Genomic DNA, 13975 nt, shown 5'->3' on the forward strand with positions numbered 1-13975 from the left:
TTCATCTTTGGAGACTCTCTCTCTCTCCGTTACCAGGAACCTAGAGCATTCAGTTACCTTATTTAAACCTGTTTGCATCTGAAGACCCTTTGCAGTTCCTCTCCAAAGCAGCTATTGATTTGTCCCCTGCAGATGGACGCAGCAGACAGGAGCTGCACAGTGTCTGTGCACTGCAGCAACCACCGCGTCAAGATGCTGGTGAAGTTCCCTGCGCAGTACCCGAACCACGCGGCCCCTTCCTTCCAGTTCATTAACCCCACCACCATCACATCCACTATGAAAGCGAAGCTGCTCAAGGTGGGCATCTGTGTTCATAAGTTCTCCTTGATGTCAGAAGTGGAGAGCACTGCTCATTTGCATCAGTGTCTGAGTCGAGCAGTGAAGTTGAGTGAAAAAGCGAGTCGATAAGATTTGGACATCATGTGTCCTTCCACCTAGCAGGGTTAACAGCTGTATTCTTTTTGTGTAGAAAACATTGAGCGCTGATTCTTAATCTCTTTGGGTCATGGACCGACCCCTTCTAATGTCTAATGAAAACCACACACAACCTTCCACAGAAAAATTTGCACAGATATTGCATATAACTTCAGAAATATTGCATATAAATCATAGGCAATTATGTAATAGCATATAATCTGCTCACAGATCTCATTAAAGCTATGTGTTAATCCCAGGTTAATACAATACAATCTCATTTATTTGGAAACTGTAGGCAAAATGTATTCTGAAACTAAAAGATACTTTCTAATCAGAAAAAAAGTATGTAAGGTCATTTAAAAAATCTGTTCCATAAAAGGAGATGTTGTTACTTAGAGTGAGGCTGGCTGGCTGGACAGGTGAGGTGTGATAGGACAGCGGTGTCTGAATGGAGGGGTACAGCCTGGCATCTCGTCTTTACCCTTACAGGTTCAGAAACTTGATTTGTCAGTTCACGCAGAGCTAATCAGGTGGAATCCTCATAAAAAAGCCCCATGAGCTGAGATACGTCTTTTTCGGTCTGAGCAGCATCACATGTGAAATAGCAGAAATATCCTGACAGCACCAAGTTGACCTGAATGCTATTCATTTTTTGCCTAGTTTGTGTTATGTACACTTGATTGTTCTGTCTTCTTGGGGTATCATAGGTAACCAGGAAATTGTTCAAGCTTTGTGAGGGTCTGTGAAATGCTAATAACTCAGATTTTGTGGTACTTGACGTTTTGTCCTTGGAGTCTGAACATTTCGTTGCCTTGTTTGGACATACAAAAAAGATAGATTTTTCTATTGGTATAAAAATGATAGGATAAGCAAGTGTTTTAAAGGTCTCATTCAGTGCTGTCCAATAGAAATGTGATGCAGACTGCATGTAATTTTCAATTTTCTAGTAGCCATACTAATAAAAAAAAGGTAAATTAATTTCAATAATATTTTAATTTAATCCAGTATATCCAAAGTATTATCATATCAACATGTAAGCAGTATAAAAATTATTGCGATAGCTTACATTCTTTTTTTTTTTCTTTTTGGTACTAAGTCTTCAACTTTTGGTGTGAATTTTATGCTTACAGCCATCGCAATCCAGACTAGCCACACTTCATGTGCTTTATAGTCCGGTAATGACTTCCATGTTAGACAGCCCAGGTCCAATTTACATGCCTACCTTCAGTATGTGTATGTCAGGTTATACCAATAGCATGTGCTTTAAAATGTTAAGCTGCATATATATATGTATATAAAATATATATATGTTATTAAAGTATAGTTGATTTACAGCGTTGTGCCCCAATCTCTGCTGTACAGCAAAGTGACTCAGTTATACACATATATACATTCTTTTTTTAATATTCTTTTCCATTATGGTTTATCCCAGGAGATTGGATATAGTTCCCTGTGCTATACAGTAGGACCTTGTTGTTTATCCATTCTAAATGAAATAGTTTACATTTACCAACCCTAAGTTCCCAGGCCATCTGTCTCCCTTCCCCCTCACCCTTGGCAACCCCAAGTCTGTTCTCTATGTCTGTGAGTCTGTTTCTGTTTTGTAGATAGGTTCATTTGTGCCATATTTTAGATTCCACATATAAGTGATATCATATGGTATTTGTCTTTCTCTCTCTGACTTACTTCAATTAGTATGATAATTTCTAGTTGCATCCATGTTGCTGCAAATGGCATTATTTTGTTCTTTTTTTATGGCTGAGTAGTGTTCCATTGTATGTATGTACCACATCTTCTTTATCAATTTATTTGTCAGTGGACATTTAGGTTGTTTCCATGTTTTGGCTATTGTGAATAGTGCGCTATGAACATAGGGGTGCATGTATCTTTTTGAATTATAGTTTTGTCCAGGTATATTAGGCTTTATATTTTTAAAGGACCCCCCCCAAAAAGGTACATTTTAATTTTCACTAAAGTGAAATCTGTTCCCCCTGGCATGTATGTATCACATGGAACAGTTTTCAGTCCAGACTGGAGGATATTACTCTAAGTGATGCTGAGATTTCTCATCGAGGAGGGTGGGGTCGGGGGAGAGCAAAGGAGTAGAATTCACTATAAAGGAAGAATGGTGGTTCTAATCGTGCTCTCTGAGAGCCAGTGCATGTGCCTGCCATGGCAAAGGAAAGGGCATCTGGAAGAGGATTCACAAATGAATCTTTTCCCTGAGCCTCTCGGGGAGGGGGAAGGTGGTGTGTTGTGTTGGCAGCCTCAGACACAGCCATGCTCCGGTGCCCCAGCATCGTTGCTGCTTCCGATGCTTCACACGATAAAAAAGAATCAGGAGAAAGAATGTTGCTCTTCTTGACTGCGTTTTGTGCCTTTTCTAGATCCTGAAAGACACTTCCCTGCAAAAAGTGAAACGCAACCAGAGCTGTTTGGAGCCCTGCCTGCGCCAGCTCGTCTCCTGCCTTGAGTCTTTTGTGGTGGGACCCTTGTTACCAAGCTATGCTTTGGGGTTTCGTTTCCTTTCCTCCTCCCTAAAATCCTGGGCTCCCTGATCTTGGAATAATGTGTCCTGTTTTGTAATTTGGCTTGAAGACAGATTGTGGGTTTTAGTCTCTTGCTTTTAAAATTTCAGAACCAAGAAGACAGCGCTTCCAGCAATCCCTTCGCGCTCCCGAACTCTGTCACGCCACCCCTACCGACATTTGCCCGGGTGACCACCGCCTACGGGTCCTACCAGGATGCCAATATTCCCTTTCCCAGAACCTCGGGGGCCAGATTCTGCGGGGCAGGTTGGTCTCTTTAGGTTCTCTGATTCTAGATTTCGAGAGAGAGAAGCTAAGAATGTCTGTATAAAAATTTCCATCAGAAAATGTTTCTTTGTTTTTATTTCCTGAGAACTCAAAAGATTTCTGTCATAGTGTTATCTGAAGCCGAATTGGCATCTGGGGACATACCCTAAGAATGTTCACCAGATTTACAGACTTAACTTGTTTCATTCTGATGAGTGTGAGTTTGAGTCTTGACTCAACCTATTGAAAATACACATAGGAAATATAAAGTACCTGTGAAGACTTTTTCCAAACCACATGTATCCCATCTCTCCTGAATCCTGGAGATTCTTATCTTTGTTTTTATTAAGTACGGCTGCCGTTGGTGAGCCTGTGTAGCTTAGGATACTATGTCTTATCCTTCAGGTATATTGAGGTAGACAAAAGATGGACCAGTGCTTTCTTAGGATTTCCCGTGACCAGCTCATTGACCTTGATGTGCACGTGTGATGTCTCCTTTGACAGGGTACCTGGTGTATTTCACAAGGCCCATGACGATGCACCGAGCGGTGTCTCCGACTGAGCCTACTCCGAGGTGAGTCTGGGAGATGCAGGTGTACGCTACATTCATGGGCCAGAAATAGGCAGACATCTGGGAATTTGTCTTTGGACAATTTGTGTTAGTTATCACTCATTATAAGATTAACTCCCAAAAGATGATGGTTCATTGAATTTCACCCAAGCTGAGATTTCTACTGTAAAGTTACTACTAGGAGTTGCTTGATAAAAACTGTTGTCAAAACAAGGCAAATTCTTTTTTAATGTGCTCTTCCCCTATCGCTCAAGTATTATCTGAATATTAAATAAAACTAGAGTAATAGCAAGAGATAATCTATAGTCCTGTAACACTAATAGGCCACTTCTAACATTACCACACACATGTAGTGTATGTGCAGCCATCACTAGAGTCAATTCTAGAACCTTTGCATTATCCCAAAAAGAAACTTTGAATCCCTTAAGGGTCACCCCAGTCCCTAAGTCCCCCATTCCTCCAGCCCTGGGCAAACACTGATCTACCTTCTGTCTATAAATGTGCCTGTTCTGGACAGTTCATATAAATGGAATTGTATGTGTGTTCTTTTGTAACTGACGTCTTTCACTTAGTATATTTTCAAGGATCATACATGTTGTAGCATGTATCAGTACTTCATTTCTTCTTATTGCCAAATAATATTCCATTACATGTATATACCATGTTTTATTTATTCATACATCAGTCATTGGACATTGGGACTGTTTCCACTTTTTGGCCATTATGAATAATGCTGCTATGAACATTCTGTGCAAATTTTGTGTGGATATATATTTTTTCATTTTTCTTGGATATATACCTAGGAACTGAATGACTGGATCATATTGTAAATTTTTTTCTTAATTAATACACTTTATCTTTTAGAGCAATTTTGGGTTCATAGCAAAATTGAGTGCAGAGTACATATACCCCTGTCCCCACACCTTTACAACCTTCGCCATATTAGTGGTTTTTTAAACCTAAATATTATGCTGTAGACTTCTGGTTCTGCAGTGTGATGACCAGGATAACTTGGAAACCCTCCTGCTACAAACACCTGGTTATACTGTATATGATATAGTTAGCATACTTAATAATGAATAGCTAAGCTAACAAGAAAGAAAAGACATTGCACCAAGTTCACGAGCAGGTGCTACGGCTGTCCTGGGAGTTTGCCAGTTTCTGCAGTAACCCAAGCAGATGAGAACTTGACCCTACAAGAAGTGGGAGTTAAATGCCAGAGAACACCCTACATTACACTAGATTCCTTATGTGAAAGGTTGGATTAGAAAACAATCACCTACTCTTTTTTTTTTTTTTTTTTAATTTTATGTTTTTGGCTGAGTTGGGTCTTTGTTACTGCATGCAGGCTTTCTCTAGTTGCGGCGAGCAGGGGCTACTCTTCATTGCGCTGCGTGGGCTTCTCACTGTGGTGGCTTCTCTTGTTGTAGAGCACGGGCTCTAGGTGCGCAGGCTTCAGTAGTTGTGGCACACGGGCTCAGTAGTTGTGGCACATGGGCTCAGTAGTTGTGGCTTGTGGGCTCTAGAGCGCAGGCTCAGTAGTTGTGGCGCACGGGCTTAGTTGCTCCGCGGCATGTGGGATCTTCCCGGAGCAGGGCTCGAACCTGTGACCCCTGCATTGGCAGGCAGATTCTTAACCACTGCGCCACCAGGGAAGCCCCCAATCACCTACTCTTAAAAGGAAACAACAGATATCTGTGTCTGGACTTTGGGTCAGTGGGAAAGTGTTCCTATTAGAACATTTTTCTTACTAACAGTATTGTATTGAGGTATAATTTAGGGTACACAAATGTGAAGTCCGTACCTTGATGACCAGCACCCAGATCAGGATACAGAGCCTTGTCCTCACTCCCAAAAGTTCCCTGGTCCCTTTACCCAGAGGAAATGATTCTTCTGCTTCCATCATTGAAGTTTACTTTGCCTGTGCTTGAACTTCATCTAAATAGAATCATCCAGCATGTCCTATTTTATGTCTGGCATGTTTTGCTCAACTTAACGTTTTTGAAATTGATCCACGTGGTTGCATGGATCAGTAGTTCCATGGTATGAAAATAATATAATTTGCTTATTCATACTCCTGTTGATGGACATTTGGATTATTTCCAGTTTTTATTTTATTATATGTAGACCTACACATACAAGTCTTTTTTTTTTAAATTTCATACAAGTCTTTTTATGGACATGTGTATTAATTTCTCTACCCAAGGAGTAGAATCCCTGGGTCATAGGATACGTGCATGTTTAATTTTATTAGAATTGCCAAAAAGTCTGTCCCCGTGGTTATGCCGTGTTACACTCTTCCAGCAACATTTCAGAGTTCTGGCTGCTCCACATCCTCTCCAAAACTTGGTGTTTTTAGTCTTTTCAGCTTTAGCCATTGTGGTGGGTGTGTAGTATTATCTCATTGTGCTTTAATTTGTGCTTCCATGGTGGTGACTAATGATGGTGAACAGCTTTTGTGTGCTAATTGACCACTTGAATATCTTCTTTGGTGATTTGCCTGTTCTAGTATTTTGTCCAGTTTTTTTTAGACTGTGTTTCTTATTATCTATTTGTGGTAGTTCTTCATCAATTCTTATTGCAAATTCTTTGCTGGGTGTATGTATTGATTTTCTCCTAATCTATGGCTTATCTTTGTCCCTCTTTAATGATTTTCAGTTTTCAGCAGTTTTTAATTTTGATGCAGTTCAGTTTATCCTTTTTAAGTGTTAGGGTTAGTGCTTCTGTGTCCTGTCTAAAAATAATCTCTGCCTATCCCAAGGTCATGAAAATATTCTGTGTTTTCTCTTAAAAATTTACAGATGTAAATTCCTTATGTAGAGATATATAGTTGTTATATATATAGCACTATTTATGGAAAAGATTTTGCTTTTATTGAATTTGCATTGATACCTTTGTTGAAAATCAATTGACCGTATGTTTTGGATCTGTTTCTGGACTCTATTTTTTTCTTTGGTTTATTGGTCTCTCCTTATGCCAACAGTACACTGTTAATGTAGGTTTATATAGTAAGTCTTCAAATCTGGTAATGTTAAGTCCTCTAACTTTATTATTCTCATTCAGGATTGTGTTGGCTACTCTAGATCTTTTGCATTTCTGTAAAAATAGAAATCAGCTTACTGGTTCCTACAGAAAAAAGCCTGCTCATATTTTGATTGGAGTTGTGTTGATTCTATAGATCAACTTGGAGAAAATTGACACCTTAACAATCTGGAATCTTCTAGTCTATTAACATGGTGTATTTCTCTATTGTTTTGAGTCTTTAATTTCTCTCAGCAATATTTTGTATTTTCCATGCACTTTTTTTTTTAATGTGTTCCTAGGTATTGCATGTGTTTTTTTTTTGTGTGTGTGTGTGTGTGGTACGCGGGCCTCTCAGTGTTGTGGCCTCTCCCGTTGCGGAGCACAGGCTCCGGACGCGCAGGCTCAGCGGCCATGGCTCATGGGCCCAGCCGCTCTGCGGCATGTGGGATCTTCCCAGACCGGGGCACGAACCCGTGTCCCCTGCATCGGCAGGCGGACTCTCAACCACTGCGCCACCAGGGAAGCCCGGTATTGCATGTGTTTTGATGCTATCGTAAATGCAATTTTATTATTTTTCAAATGTTTGTTTTTAATATATAGAAATACAGTAGATTATTGTAGATTGACCTTGTATCTAAATTCACTTATTAGTTTCAGTAATTTATAGACTCCTTTGAATTTTCTATGTATATAGTCATAGAAACATTCTCCGCTTCTGCAGATAAAGCATTTTTCAGTTCTAAAAGTGCTCTTTGATTCCTTTTTGGAGTTTCCATTTTTTTCCCCGTTTTATCCATCTTTTTCTCCTGATTTCATCAAGCGCTGAGAATGGCATCACTTAGAACTATGGAAAGATCCAAGCCACTACGGTTCATCGTGCCTTTTCAACCACAGGTCTCTGTCAGCTTTGTCTGCCTATCATACTGGCTTGATTGCGCCCATGAAGATCCGCACAGAGGCCCCTGGGAACCTCCGTTTGTACAGCGGGAGCCCCACGCGCAGTGAGAAGGAGCAGGTCTCCATCAGCTCCTTCTACTACAAGGAGCGGGTAAGCGGCTGATCCACGGCCTTTGATTCTTATCCCTTCCCCAGATTCTTGTCCTTGGCCTCCCTGCCTGCCACGCACAGCAGCTAAATTAGTGATCCCCCTGGGGTCTTTCCCTTTCATACCTAGTGTGTTAGAGAAAGACCGTTGCTTTGTTCCTTTCGGTTGGTTTTTAACTACTGTAAATTATATAGGAGGGGGAGGGGTGGTTGGTTGTTGTAATCCGTACTCTTCCCTCCCCTTTAACCCTGTCCTGTGATCCCCATACATGAAGTCGATTCCCATCCTCTGAGATAGAATCATGTAGCTTCAGGTCTTCCTGGGTATTCTGATATTTGTCACCAAATTAAGGGATGCTTCAGAAGGCTTGGGATCCTGATATATTTGGAACTTCATAGTTGTGGGAAGTTTTCAAGTTGACCTCTAAGAGGTTTTATACTTTCACAAAGTCTGCACCGAAGTACCCATTTGAATGGACCGGTTTATACAAAAATCACCTGAAACTGTCCTTCTGTTCCTGGGTTCTTAAGGAACTCATCGTCCCTACAGTAGCTATTAAGCTGTCAGAAGCCTTTGGTGACGACAGTGTAGAGAATATCGGCAGAGCGTGGGAATGATTCTGAGAACTTTCTGTGTTATCAGGTTGAGATTGGCTTAAACTGTCTTTTAACTGACATGATGTATTAACTGGTTACCACTGAGCTACTCACAAACTCAGTCCTTAGGAATTCTTTGTTGCTCTCCCACTAATTGAGAAATGATGGATTGACTATAATTAAAATTTGTTTTTTTGTTAAAAATTGAGTTATTTAAAATAAAACCCCAATTTCCAGCAGGTGTTGGAGGTGTCTTCACTTTGATTACAGTGTAGTGTCTAACCTTCCTGGTTTGCATGATGTTGGCTGTCGCTGACTTTGTCAGGTCTTAGGGTTGTATGTGACAAATGAGTGGCAGGAACTGATGCTTGAGGCATGACCAGTCTTGGGCAAAACCTTCAGTCAAACAGGGAAAATGATTTTTTGGTTGCCTCTCTGGCCAGCTCCATAGTCCCTTTCTTTGCATCTCTGACGGAGTTCTCCACCCCACCGCTGCCTCCCCCCACCCCGCCCTGTCCTGCACCTGTCACAGAACTTCTTAGAACACTTTTATCTTCCCAAGTCCTTTACATTCAAAAAAAAATTTTTTTTTTCTTTTTCTGCAAGCTAGCGAGTAACTGGTGAGAAGCTTTGATAAACTGGTTGGAACTAAGGCATTTTATTATTGATGTAGTAGCTAAACAAACTCAAGGTTGAATAAATGTGGGAATTTTCTTTAGCACCAGGGCCAGGTTGAGGAGACCTGTTAGTCAAAGAGGCAGTTCTGAATTCCCCTTTGCATCATGCCCCGTGCTTCTCATGCTTGGGTTCAGATTGGGCAGCATAGCTGGGACTTGCACTTTTGACCCTGTGATAGTGTGTAAAGGTCGTGTTTCATCAAAATAACTCCAGTTCCAAGAAGGAGCCTCTCCTAATGCAGAAGCCTTTGTAAGGCCTACATTTATATTTTTGATGGTCTGGACTCTCTTTTACGACAAACACACTGTAATCATGAAGAGGGAACAAAGGCACATAGATAATTAGCTCTTATCAGACAGGATATGCTGGGGCGTGGAGGAAGGATTGTGATATTTCACTTTGGGGTGATTCCCAGTGTGCTGCTTCTCCCCAGAAAACAGGCCATTGTAGTCCCCTAGAATGACATAGTAAGTGGTCTCTGAATTGTATTTCAGACAGTGAGTGAATAAGGTGGGGGGGAGGTAGTTTTATTATAATTTCATATGAAACTTTTGTATTGGTGTATAGCCTATGTGCAGAAAAGTTCACAAATCGTAGGTCTATAATTCAGTCAATTAGCAATCACAGGAAATAGACTGTTCCAAGACATAGACTATTCCAAGAACCCTAGAAGCCCTGGGAGAGGGAGGCACATTTTAATGTATGACACATAGTAATTATTAGGTTAAATCATATGAAACTGCTGATATTTGAGCATTTTTGACCTTAAGAAAAAGTTTCACATGGTTCAGCCTAGTAAGAAGTTAAAATCAGTTATCAATAACTGGTCAGTCAGTTATTTTGTGATGAATCTAAAATAAACTTGTAAACTCTCCTTGAAGCTTGTTCACGTCCATCCCATTTACATACGGCATGGGGAAGGAATTACAGGAATGAAATATGGCCATCTTATTTTCCTCACAGAGGACACGATAACAGTTTTATCCCTCGAGAAGTATTTTCTGATTCCTGGGTGTCTAGTTTCAAATGTCAAATAATATCACTTTTATTACTTTTGTCCTGGAAACGATTCCAGTGTACTAAATTTCTCTGTGCTTAAGTCTTCATTTTCAGCCCAAATTTTATCTCCTGCAGACTTTTTTTTTTTTCTCCTGCATACTTTTATTCTTGTTCAGATCTCTACCCCTGAGAGCTTTAAATGAGTAAGAAGAAAGGAAAAGAATATAACTGCATTAAAGTATAACAATGAAAGAATTATAGAGTATTTTGGAGATTGCAGAAATATCTTCCTAGAGCCACTGGGGACTAATACTCATTTTTCTTGTTTTTGTGTTTTTACCCTGCCCTACTTAGGTCATCTTGTTATATCACCCAGAGGTTCTCCAGATGGAATTCCAGTGTTTGCTCTTAAAATTTTTTTAAATGTGAGAGATGTAAAAATAAATTAATAAAACCATTAAATTTCATATAAGAAGTTAGAAAGCACAGAGAGATGCTAACATTCATTTGGTAACTGGACCATCTGTTAATAGCTGATGAAATATTGTTTATTCTTAGGGTAAATCAGAAGGCCCAGGACTTAAGATAAACATCAGGCATTGCCCTGTAAACATTTAAAAATTTTTGCAGCTTCCCACATTCACTTCAGTTGACATCACTAAAATAGCTTTAATGTAAATAACTGAGGAGGCCTTGAAGTTAATAGAGTAATTTCTGATTTTGCGAAACAGTGTTGTATGCTCCCAGTTTCACACTGATGCTCCCGTGGTTAGCAAGAGCCCTGGGGAGCATCACCCTTCAGTTCTCTCAGGCTCTCACTTCCTCGTGGCACCACTCTGAGGATGGTCCTGCAGTCCCAAGGTCAAGACTTCAGTTTCCCTGGCGTGCCCCACCCCCCCCAGCCATACACCAAAAACAATTCGGTGTTGAATCTCTTGAGGAACTTCTTCCTTTTTAGGAATGAGAAGCTTCTCGCACATACGTATGCTTTTGAAGGGGAAGCAGAGTTCTCCACCTGTTTCCTTTTTTTTTGGCTGCGCTGGCCTGTGTGGGTCTTAGCGCAGCATGAGGGATCCTAGTTCCCGACCAGGGATGGAACCCGCATCCCCTGCATTGGAAGCGTGGAGTCTTAACCTCTGGACCGCCAGGGAAGTCCCTCCACCTGTTTCTTACGATCTTAATTCTTGTAAGAGAACCACAAATCTCCGTCGTAGTTCCTCTGTCAGAGCTGTGTGGATGTCAGCCTCCTGATACCTTGAAATGTGTTTCCGACTAAAGGACAACGGCATTGAAGCTGTGTATGGAGTGTGATGGGTTGGGAGGGGGGTGAGGGAATCTAAATACTGCTGTGCTGAGTTTCAGATTTTTCAGTCATTCCCATCCCAATTTTGCAGTATATTATGGTACCTTTGAATCCATCAGATGTATGGGAAGCTTTCATTTTATTCTATATTTTTTCCCTTTTAATTTTCTTGGTGTTTTTCTTCCCTCCTCGTGGGTGTAACGTTTTCACGCACAGATGTCTCCTCGCTCTGCCCGGCGACGTTGGTCCATACAAGCAATTAACGACTTCCCGGTACTGTGCGCTGTGCAAATGCTCTCCTTAACTAATCCTGTCTCTGCCCAAAGGCCCAAGAATAAAATGCCACCTGCCTGGCTTTGAGGAACCTGAAATGACAGGCTGGCTGGTTTTCAGGACCAGCATAATCAATTTCTCACTCTTGGGAGTCAGGCACCAAGGACTGCCTCCTGGTTCTATCAGTTTCAAATGGGTGAATACTGATATCGTTAAGGATTGTGAATGGACTTCTTTGAAAATGAAGCTGAATGCTGGATTTCTTGGAAAGAACCCCAGTGATAAGCCTTTAGCTCACCTGATTTCACTTGGAGTATTTGTATAATTTCACAGAGCTTTCAAAAGCCTACCTTTGGCATGGCGGGGCAGCAGAGGAAGATATAAGAGGCTTCTACCATTTTGTCTCCGTTTTTATCGTCTTGCTCGAGTTCAAAGAGGGAGGTGCCCACCTGCTTCATTGGCATGACACCGAAGCTAGATTTTAATCCTTTGGGAATTTCCTGGAACAAATTTTTTCCTTGCCATCAGTATTTTGCATTGACAATAAAACCTCTGCAATGGACATCTTCTCTTCCTTTTCTCTTGCTTACTCTCTCCTCTTCTGTCTTCCTCTCCCACCCTCTTTGTGTTTCAGTCGTGCCATGGTGACCTCAGGCTGTGCAAGGCAGCTTTGAGGCTTTTGTGTACGTTTCATTTGGTGTAAAAAACAAAAAAAAAAATTAGGGGCATAGTCCTATAACCTTTTCATATAAAAACCGGTTGAAATCAGGAACCTTGATTAGCAAGTTCCACTGCTGCCCAACAACCTGGGGGTGGAGCTGCCTCCATGGCCATCTTTCCTCAGAAAGCCTGTCCTACCAACCCAACTGCTGCGTTTCCACGGATTTTTCCAGAAGTCCCTGCTCCTGCTGCTATTTAAAGAGGAACTCATTTTGACTCACTGCCCACTCTGCTGATGATTATGCATTGTCGACGGGGTTGCTGCGAAGCAGTTGGTGGCTTATTCTTGGGCTGTTTTTACATTTAACCCATTTATTGCCATCGATGTTGCCTCCGATTGTAGCAGTAACACTGGTGGTTCAGTCGCAAGCTGGCTATTGGTTGTCATTCAGTGCTCTCTGCACCAGTGCCTCCCCGCTCCCACCGCCCCTCCCTCCCCACCCCGATCCTCCCTGTCCTGTTTCCCGTAATTCCATGAACACCTTCTTGGTCTGTTCAGAGGAGCATCCCAGTCTCATTGTGTGATAACTTGTCTGTCTTGCTTTGTCTCTCCTCCCTCGATCCCTGCTCATGGAATCTGTGGGGAAGGGGTGTTTTCTATCGATGGGGCATTGAGATGACCTAAGAGAAGTGCAGAGTCCTTCACCTCCCAGAGGTACCGATTTTACTGCACAGAAACGTATCCACATTTAAGCCCGTCAGAGTGGGACTGGAGCAATGCAGGAGGTTTTAGGGGGCTTTGGGGCCCCTGTGCCCTTTTCTCACCTGGAAAGGTCAGCCACACCTCATCCCGGTGTGTCATGGTTGTCGTCACCTGACAGGTACTCAGACTAGAGAGGTTATTCTAAAATCTCCAGCAAGATACCAAGGCAAAGAAATCTTGGGAAGGTGTGGATGAGGTATGAACCATTTTTGTTGCCAGAACACTAGAGGAAACACTCCGTGCTTCTTAGGGAGCACCTGGGTCCTAGGCCCTGACACCTGATTTGAGATCTACCACATCTTTGTTTAGGCAGCCTTGTTGGATTTGAATCCCCAGAATAATTTGCCGTGAGACAGGTTTACTGAGTGACCTCCATAGCCTGAAGGGGAGATAGTTCATGTTTAAAAGCCATCAACCTCCAAGTTTGAAGAAAAAATATTTTGTGACCCCCCCCTTAAAGATTTTTTATAATGTTTTATAGTTATTCCTTGCTGGATTAAATGAACAAAAACAGCTGTCCCTTAATTGCTTTCACACTTCGATTCTTGGTGGCAGCTATCATGAGGGTGATCCTGTGTTAGGGAATCTCCTCCTATTGTAGGCTCTAAGGCACCTTATCGAGGTCCGTAAAGCACCACCTGTGCATCAGCACAGAGCAAACAGAGAAGCACCTGGAAGCCTGGTGTCTCCAGAAGCTGACAAGGAAGTCCCAGGAAATACAGACAGTGACTTCTGTAATTCTGTGAAGGGTAGTTGCAGAAAGCTGCCCAGACCACTATCTTCACATTTTCATCCAGGACTTATTGATGACTCACACAGGCCCGTTTCTGCCAATCTCTGTCACCCAAGAC

General features: G+C 41.7%; 1 protein-coding gene across 5 annotated transcripts in view; it reads left to right on the plus strand.

Annotated features, from left to right (window-relative positions):
• WDR59 (WD repeat domain 59) overlaps nucleotides 1–13975 on the plus strand; it is an 85582-nt gene that overhangs the window by 48621 nt on the left and 22986 nt on the right. For all 5 annotated transcript variants that reach the window (XM_019941100.3, XM_073796808.1, XM_073796811.1 and 2 more), the window contains 5 exons: nucleotides 133–297; nucleotides 2805–2900; nucleotides 3056–3212; nucleotides 3717–3786; nucleotides 7702–7855. In XM_019941100.3, the coding sequence (XP_019796659.2) occupies nucleotides 133–297; nucleotides 2805–2900; nucleotides 3056–3212; nucleotides 3717–3786; nucleotides 7702–7855 (642 nt within the window). The remainder of the gene's footprint in view (nucleotides 1–132; nucleotides 298–2804; nucleotides 2901–3055; nucleotides 3213–3716; nucleotides 3787–7701; nucleotides 7856–13975) is intronic.

Source organism: Tursiops truncatus, chromosome 19 (assembly GCF_011762595.2).
Source record: "Tursiops truncatus isolate mTurTru1 chromosome 19, mTurTru1.mat.Y, whole genome shotgun sequence".
Taxonomy (NCBI): Eukaryota; Metazoa; Chordata; class Mammalia; order Artiodactyla; family Delphinidae; genus Tursiops; species Tursiops truncatus.